General features: G+C 50.6%; 1 protein-coding gene across 1 annotated transcript; it reads left to right on the top strand.

Moving 5' to 3' along the window:
• The first annotated feature begins 1,452 nt into the window (after positions 1-1,452).
• UPK3A (uroplakin 3A) lies at positions 1,453-8,743 on the top strand. The gene is made up of 7 exons (XM_085652433.1): positions 1,453-1,609; positions 3,492-3,680; positions 4,100-4,334; positions 5,038-5,114; positions 5,439-5,571; positions 5,686-5,840; positions 8,433-8,743. Exons 1-6 carry the CDS (start codon positions 1,546-1,548, stop codon positions 5,837-5,839), a joined length of 852 nt encoding a protein of 283 aa, XP_085508559.1. The 5' UTR covers positions 1,453-1,545; the 3' UTR covers position 5,840; positions 8,433-8,743.
• Positions 8,744-9,145: the final 402 nt, after the last annotated feature.

Below are 9,145 nucleotides of genomic sequence, written 5' to 3'. Positions count from 1 at the left end.
AGATATCAGGACAGATACAGACAGAGGCACAGAATTTATGACTGTAGTGCTGACCTGTCCGCAGATTCTGATAGGATCAGCTTACCACCTTATGGACTGCAGAAGGTAGCAATATATTGCCTTTCTCTGCAGATTTACCGCAAAGGTTCAACACGAGTCCAGTAGAGTGACTTTAATGATCCACAGAGGAAGTCTGAGTGGTGGGTTCTCCAGGGGGCGCAATATTCCCAATATTCTTTTACACCTACATGAAACCTCCACATGTTGCTTTGGTGGAGTACTGTGGCAGTACACGCACACACCAACATTATCTCTATGTCCAATGTCCTTGTCACAGTCAATTACTTCTCTTCAGGATTTTCCCTTTGAACATATGTCTTCAGTGGAAGTGAAATAACTCACTAAGCCCTGTCCCATGAATAAAAGTCACGTATAAAACCAGATGGGAAATAAAGTGCGGTCAGTGATTTAAGAGTCATTCGCTGGCGTAATACCAACACTGTCCGGCATATATTTTAAAATAAATTACTCTTTTTAAAAGCGAATCATTTTTAAACAAGTGATATGACTAATTTCTCTTAAAGGACATTGAAAACAAAACAAAAATCAGCTACTTTGGGTATGTTTAAAGTCTTAAATAATAAAATAGTTCCTTTTAAAATGACTTTCACTCTTTATTCCCGTCTTCATATCTCTCTCTCCATTCCTCCCATCTAGTCTCTGTCACGGGCCCCATTCCTCATGTCATTATTTCAATCCGCCCATTCTGTCTCCTTACTTACCTAGCCCCAGTGGCTCTTGGCATCTCCCAAACAATGCTCCTACAATGTATCTCACAGTACAACATGGACAATGGTAAGCTCTCCACTTGTTGTAAATCATCAGCTCTCTGCTGCAACCACATTGGGCAGTGATGCCGAGAGCCTGATCGCATTCCTCAAGGGTGACCCCCCTCACCCCCGTGCAGGAGCTGGGGGTCTTGTGTGGGGCCCTGTATTTGCTGCTTCTGCCGTTCTCCCTTCTGGCAGGTAAAAAGTTTCTTCCAACATTTACTGTGTCCTTTGGCAGTGATTCCTATACCGTAGCCCAGCACCTGTACAGGTGCCAGTCTGGTGTATTTTTGTATTGCCTACTGTTGGCATTGTTAGCTCATTGATGAAAGAGCCATGCACTGAGATTAAAATGTTAGAAACGGAAAGTTCATATTGGGCCTGGACATATGGAAGGGGTGCCCTTTGCAGCTCATATTCACCGCATACTTGCTTGGTTCTCCACAAAGAAACGTGCACCTAAAAAGAATACCGCCCCCGCGTCCCCTCATAGGACGCGGCTCCAGGTGAGCAGCTGCGCCACCCAGAGCGAGGCGCGCCGCGCGTAATTGAAGCAGGTGGAGCTGCAGGCTGTAATTGGCTGCGCTGTTTGTGGGCGGGGCACGGCAGGTGACCTTTACTGAAAGCCGAGCGGGCGAGCAGAAAGCTGTTGTTGCGCTGTACTGAGGGTTTGTTTTCGGAGTCCCGAACCCGTCGTGCTGGTTCTTCGCCCGACATGTTTTCCTTCCGTTGCCTGCTGCCGCTGTGGGGGGCACTGCTGTTCGTCAGCTCCGCCTTAGGTGAGTTAAGGCGCCAGCCAACCCTACTTGAATTATTATAGAGGGTAATTGTAAGGATCCATAAAAGTAAAATGGGATGAAAAGGTAGTGGCAACAGGTAACAATAGCTCGGTTCTGTGAAGTGTGCGATTTGTTTTACTTTGGTTCTGTTCTGGTGTTCAGGACGTATGTGCTGCGTGGTCCCAGAAAGGCACTATTTCTTTGTTATAGCTATTGCCCCCTTTCTCACATGTCCTGGGCAAACCATACATCACATTTCAGGTGATGGGTTTAAAACTTGCGTAACTACGAAGGCGAAAGTTACCCCGCCTCAACTGCTGGAGGCTAATTTTTATTTTAAACCCGAGTCCTCTTTACCCTTCCACCTCGAGAATCTAGATTGAAGGGTTGGTGGGTCCAGATGGTATGCGCTCCTGCGTGTAAAGGGCGATATTTGTGAAACTGGTTGTACTCGGCCATGGGAGCCCATTCATCCAGTAACTGAGGTGGCCTAGGGCCACTACGAGTACTCTTAATCGGCGGTATGAGGAAAAAAGGCCGATAGGCCAAGAATAGGGGGCGAAACACGTGTTGGCTGGGCTGCAAACTTTTTGTTTCTGTTTTACTTTGTTCTGAATGACTCAAAGTTAGTCTCCTTTCACTGGATTCAGTACAAGGATTTTTTTCCCAATGATTACGAATACTGTTCTTTGTCCTAGCAGACCTCCCACTCACCTCGAAAACCTATAAAGGGAGACTGTAATGGTGTCGGCGCTTAGCTTCACTTGTTTGCTTTCATGTTACACCGAGAGACCTGTGCACGTTTTACCGGCGTCATGTGAACTGGATGCGCCGACCGTTGGACGCATAACTTTTATTCTGTGCCAGGCTTAATTTGGGTGCGCTTACTCCACACGCCCCTTTCTTTGCCACTCTTGCTCTCGAACGCAGTTTTCAGACTTATTTGCTGTGTGTAGAGGATTGGGAATCGGACCCCAGCAGCGCACGGGTCCTCTCTGACATGACGTCTCCGCGCATTAGGTTTGGGGGGAGAATGTGGTTAAACGTGTGCCTCCCGCGCTTGGCTCGGAGTCGCCCCCTTCCAGGTGGCCTGTGCGCTTCATGGCTGGTAGCGTTGGTCTGTTTGCCGGTAGCGCCGTCAAGTGGCAAACGCGCTAATCTGAAAAGTGATTGTGTGGGGTCTATATTTTTACGAAACAGTTTTAAGCACCTGTCCACTTTTGATACCAGCATTTTTCATGATTTCATACTGAATCTTCGTGGTGACTCCCGTCATACACCTCTGTATGCCCTGACTACTTTGGCAATGATTGTCAGCATAACGGGGTACGACGCAGGTTTGTATGTATGTATATGTATTTATATAGCGCCGATCACCACTACGGGTATCTCAGCGCTGTACTCATACCGCTGAAGGAACCCTTCCTGGCTTTCCATGTGAGGTGCCAACTCCTTGGCACCTCCATGGTGAGGCCAGGCATCCCAGCGCTGTTGGGGCCGTTGTGGAGATTAAGCAAGCTATTGCCCAGAGTTGCAGCGTGGGACCCATGATTAGAATAGGCACTGAGGCGAGAATATCCGGTCCGCGGAATTTATAGCCCGAGACCCTGCCGCGACGGGAATCGAACCCTGGTCCCGGACCAGTGCTCTGCATCGAGGTCTGCCGCTCTAACCATTGAGCCACACTTCTCCACTAGGATTAGGAGGAACTGAATACAAAGCGGCGGAGCTGTTTCAGGAGTAAGTCTGCTAATCCCCATAAGAGTGCACGTTAATACTAGTGTGGCTGCTTGAGATCTTTTATTGTTTAATTCTGGGGGGGGGGGGGGGGGGGGTCATTTCATTTGCATGACGAGGTTTCTTTTCTCCGCTTGTTTCTCAGGGCAGGAACCCCCACCTGCACCCGCACCGCAGGTCGTGAGTCCGATGATGTTGGCCAATAACCCCACACTGACCACGGTTGCCCTGCAGAAGCCGGTTTGTTTCTTCGACAGCGCCATCAGGATAAACGCCGGCTCGCCCACAGACTACTCGCAATATAATGTTGCTCTGTATGGACTGCAGGCGTCTGGTGAGTACATGTTTCACGAGTGGGAATGTTCGAAGGGGGTTTCGAGACGGCGTTTGCGAGCTGCCTCGTCCCACGGCCGCAGCAGGGTCTTGGACCCTTCATTCTGGGCAGTTGAGAAAGCGCCCTGAATGACACCCAATAAAATACCCGTTGAAGTAAATGGGCTGGCAATTTGCGCAAACTTGGTCTTAGTGCTGCGAAGCCATACTAGAGACGCCGCTATGCAACTAACCCTGGCGTGCCCACCAACATGCAGCCAGGTGCCCAGGGCCCATGCTTTCGATGGCGATATGGCGCTTCTCTGCACGCCAGCATCCAGCGCATGTGGCATCTTCTAACTCGCAGTCGAGGCGCTGCGGCGATGGTTGGATGGTACATTAGTCTGGATTAGAAATGACACGTGCCCTCTTTCTTCACAGCTTCTAACAATAACCTGAGCACCTCTGGCACTTTCCAGAGCACCGGCGGAGGCGCCTCGGCGCCGTACATCGCAGCGCGGTTTCCAGTCCCCGACTGTGCGGCCCTCGGTGGTGGCGCATCGGCCAGCACTCTGCAGCAGTACCTCGTGAGAGTGGGGGAGAACACGACATGCTTGAACGACCCGAACTTCGTCGGGATCTGCAACCCACCGCTGGCGAACAACACAGCATACAGGTATGAAGCCAGGCCGGGGGACGTCCTACGGGGCGGAGTAGAAATCCCTTCAAAGCTAGGGTGGCCCGGGTTTTCCCGGGACAGTGTTTTCGTCAGCTGTCCTGACTCCGGTTTTTTAAGACGGCAGCTGAAATGAAGCAAAGCACTGTAAGTAAGTGATGATGTTTGGTATAAAAATTGCGGTTTAATTTCTTAGTGTACTGTAATGTGCTTCCGATGAGCGCCGTCATTGTGTGATCGGATGATGTAAAATTGTAATCCTAATTTTGCTGGATGTCCCGGGTTTTTTGTTTTAGAATCTGGTCACCCTACTACCCAAAGCGAGTATACGCCGCCGGGTTCCAACTCTCACCCTTAGATCATATTCCCAGGCACCTAGGAGTGTCAGGATGCCCAACAAGTTCGGCTCAGCGGATGACTGACCAGCCCCCATTTAAAATACCCCCTCGGGCGGGAATAAAGCAAACCAGGCGCCTGCCCTCCGAAGTGCACCGCTACTGGTCTGCACGGATCTGTGCAGTGTCTCCATGGGGCCTGGCCAGGCATTGGTGGCTGGTGTGAGCATTGCCTCTATCGCTTCTCTCCCTTTGTCCTCCGCTGTAGGTGCGGCTGGGGTTGTAAACCATGAAACCTTTGGGGATTTGTAGACTCGCGTGGCACCCGTGTGGGTTCTGTATTGATGGCGTTATCTTATGTACTTTAGGTTCGTCTATGGATTATGGAACAAGACCGCCCTTATTGGCCGAACCTTCTGGTCCGATAAAATCACTACAAAATCTGGTAAGAAACGCCGGGCAGCTGATGGGTATTTAAAGGCAATTGCGGAGTCCAGCAAATCTCTCTGATGCATGGTGAGGGCGGCGGGGGTGCTTTCCAATGATGTCCGCAGAACCGGTCCTCTTACAATTCTGCAAGAGAATGAATACGGACCCTCCTGATAGTGGGGGCTGCCGCTGCCCCATTCCTGGGACAGCCGGGTGTCGGCACATTCCTCCAGTCTCTAGGTGTGGGTGGTGTCTGCGAGTTCCCGGGTGGGGCAGTGATGGTGGTTGATGCAGTGTCTTGCTGGGGTGCCACACGCCTAACGAACGGTTTCTTCTTTAGCTAAGAGTTCTGACTCCATCGACACGTGGCCCGGACGGAGAAGCGGCGGCATGATCGTCATCACCTCCATCCTGAGTACGCTGCTGTTCTTGCTGCTTTCGGGGTTCGTGGCTGCCGTCGTGGCCAATGTGCTGTAAGTACCGCCCTTCAGTGGCTCCCTACTGACGCCCCGTCACTGGCCGGGTGGGATGGAAGTGCATGCAGTGTGTTGTGTAAATTATTGACCCTCGTCTCGCTTCTCGTGCAGGAGCGGCGCCTCCGCCGGGGTTCACACCACCAGACACGAGACCACGACTCACCAGCAAGCGGCGCCGAAGGCCCAGGCCAGCTCGGAGCCCGCCTACTCGTCTGTCATCCCAGGAGGGGCTCCGGAGCGCTACGCCGCCAAGCCCCAAGTGTGAGGTAAGGGGCGTGGATGGGTCACAGGAGGCCTTCTGGGCAGTATTGGCTGGCTGCAGGGTGGAGAGGAACTGAACCGGAAGCTAGTATTACCACGGTCACTTAGATTTGGCATTACGGAGTTATCTCTGGCCCTAACTTGGGCTTCCCTGCTAGATGTGAGTTGACGAGACAGTACAGTCTGCTTCTTGCTGTAACTCTCCAAGTGCACACGTGGCAGCCAAATGTGGTGTGATACAGGTGCTTTACAACGCATGCGAGGCAGGAAAATCAGTTGTCTGGAAGGTGTAACTCGGTACAAAAGGGGGTGGTGATGGATGGAGCATCAGAACCAATCAAACACTCACACCCAGTCAACAGATCTGGGTTTGATCCATCACCGTTCTTTAGCCCACTCTGCCACCCCAGTTCAGAAATGGCCATATGCAAATCAGTCTGACCCTGTGCCTCATGGGAACAGTCCAGCCAGAACTGCCAAGCCACGTCTTCCCCGGACCGGAAACAAGCTTCCTAGGACCGGTTTCTGGCATTTCAGCAGTCTTCAGCCAGGCTTGCTTGAATCCAGTGGCAAAGTGAGCAAGGGAATCACGTCTGAGCATACCCTGCCAACTTATGGCGAACAAAGCACAAACCAAAGGAAATGATGGACGGAGTGTTGAACATTGCAAGCACTCACCCCCAGTCAACTGATCTGGGTTTAATCCATCACCGTTCTTTAGCCCACTCTGCCACCCCAGTTCAGACAAAGGGAAGGCATGGCTTGACAGTTCGGTCTGGACTGTTCCCATGAGGCACAGGGTCAGACTGATTTGCATATGGCCATGTCTGAACTGGGGTGGCAGAGTGGGCTAAAGAACGGTGATGGATCAAACCCAGATCTGTTGACTGGGTGTGAGTGTTTGGTTCTGATGCTCCGTCCATCACCACCCCCTTTTGTACCGCTTTGGAAGGTATAACTCGCAGTGGAGTGAGGAATGTCTGGTTCCTTACTGGTAATATTCATTACTCGGAGTCGTAGCCCTCCCCATCACAGTCCTAACTACATGAGTATAGCTCCTCCCACCAGACACTCCCAAGCCACTCAAACTCAGTCCTTCCCTCCAGGCCACATACTGAGGCATATAGCCTGCCCACATCCAGTTTTTTTTTTTTCTGCTGGACTGTTTCCAGGCTGGTGTCGGTGGGGGGGGGGGGCGGGTACTGCCTCCTGTAGGTAAGTGTGTGGCGGCCGTCGTTATGCTGTGCGTGCCTGCCTGGGTGCTTGTCTAAGTCTCTGGTGTTGGGGGCCGGGCTGTTTATGGCATGGTTTTGGTCCTGCTGCAGCTTCCTCTCTTCCGGATGTTTCCCTGCTTTATTGGGAGAACTGGGGAGGGCGTAGCTGGGCCTTCATCTGCATGCCAAAGGTGTGCCGGTAGGGCTCTTCCTCAGGTCTTCTGCAGGTGGGGCTTGATTCTCATATACAAGGCCTTGTTGCCCCACTGTTTGGATTACCTTACTGTTCTGAGTTCCCACGGGGGCGCTGCATGGTTTTAGCAGAAAAAACAAACTATGTGGGCAGGCAGGTCGCATGGTGCTCAGGATGTGGGTGTGGCCTGGAGGGAAGGATGGGTTTTGAGTGGCTTGGGAGTCTGTGGTGGGAGGAGCTATGCTCATGTAGTTATGATGGGGGAAGGCTGACGGGGAGGGCTGATGAGGAGGTAATGTGTTTCAAGCTGTAGATCTGCAGGATTACGAGGCCCAGCTAACGCCTTATCTTTCTCAGACGCACGCACAGTGGGTGCAGCCTGTGTTGCTCCCCTTAGCGAGTGTTGCTGCTGGTACGCACCCAGCACTGCCGTGCGCTTAGACTAGCGCCTCACATTAGCATGGTTTCACCGTTGCACTAGCTACCCACCAATTTGTATCGCCTGTATCATTCTTCAGAGCCACTAGCGTGTAGATATCTTGGTCAAAGGGGAGTCCAGTGTGAAGGAATAGGTTAAATCCTCGAATCCACCAAGGTACATTACTGGTCGATTTTATGTATGCGCTCAACAGTTCACAGTACCACGCAGCACTAAAACATAGATCCTCTTTCTGCCCCTAAAAATGATCAACAATTTAAAATGACTTGAACAATCTGTGTAATTGCAGAAACTTGACCTTTAAACGTTGTTTTAATATCAAAACGATTAATTTTAACCTTTAAGTAAAATGACAATTTCCACTTTAATTAGTGTATATTCACACTCTACCCCTCACTAAGCAAAGTTGGTATTTCCTTTTAAAAATCACGCTATTGGGTTTATTCGCTCCCTAAATAACCAGTACAGCGCATTTCTAGCTGAAGTGTCAGGGAAAAGTGAGACTTGTGTAGTTTATGTGGACGGAGACTTTGTATTTTAGAAGAACTGCTTGCTGTCAAGTGTGGAGTGTGTGGTGGGGGAGGTGCATGCTAGATGGCAGTGTGCAGCCTGCCCCACTGTAATGGGCATCACGGAGAAACTTCTGGGGAGCATGAGGTTCGGTTTAGATGGGTCTGGTCGGTGGGACCTGCATGCTGTCTGTGATTTCTTGGCACGTGACCTGACATTGGCCTTTTTCTCTTTCCATTAGAATGAACCGGCTACGTTTCCACAGCTGAATGTTTATATCTGCGTGTTTTGCCTCCGTCACTGGTGTTCATCGTTCTACGTACAACTATTCAAGGGTCAAACTTCGTAACTGGACACAAAGACCCTCGCACATTCTAGGGCGTGTCTGTGGGGCGGGGAAGTTTCTGTGAATGATTTTGTAAATGGCTTTTTGCAGTTGAATGAAAGCGGTGGACTGGCTCGGCTGTAATATACACACCACCGCAGTTTTATCTTTTGTATTTATCTCGTATTTTTTTAAGTTGAATTAATAAAAGATTTAATTACCCTCAATGATGCATTGACTCTTATTTTCTGACTAAGGGCAGTTTTTAGACCCGTGAAGAGCCTGTGATGTCGTTTCCATCTTGCGTAGACCTGCCCTTGGTCAGGTTGCCATACGCATGTGTGGTTGCCATTTACGTTTTCCCACACGCTGTCCAAGGTTGTGGCATTTTGCAGATCACACACAAGGAGACAATGGGTCATACTTGTGTAAATCAGTCGCTAGGAAATGTGACCATACAGTGGATTACAAGGTGTGGGAACCACTTGCCATCCATACTAGTCGGCATTCTAGTTTCAGTTAAGTATAATAACCTGTTTTGGGAATTGCGTGTTTAGGGGCAGAAGATGAGGACACGGGGCCGGCTGTGGCGCAGGTGGCACCCTGTGCCATAATGTCAGCTCTCCTAC

This window comes from Triturus cristatus, chromosome 4_1 (assembly GCF_964204655.1).
Source record: "Triturus cristatus chromosome 4_1, aTriCri1.1, whole genome shotgun sequence".
In the NCBI taxonomy this organism is placed as follows: domain Eukaryota; kingdom Metazoa; phylum Chordata; class Amphibia; order Caudata; family Salamandridae; genus Triturus; species Triturus cristatus.
This window is presented reverse-complemented; position numbering and strand designations above follow the sequence as displayed.

Excerpts from the sequence above, each read along its gene's own strand:
- UPK3A (XM_085652433.1), top strand. The coding sequence starts at position 1,546 with ATGTTTTCCTTCCGTTGCCTGCTGCCGCTGTGGGGGGCACTGCTGTTC. Across the intron at positions 5,115-5,438 it reads TAAAATCACTACAAAATCTG|CTAAGAGTTCTGACTCCATC; the intron begins GTAAGAAACGCC and ends TTTCTTCTTTAG. Across the intron at positions 5,572-5,685 it reads GCCGTCGTGGCCAATGTGCT|GAGCGGCGCCTCCGCCGGGG; the intron begins GTAAGTACCGCC and ends CTTCTCGTGCAG.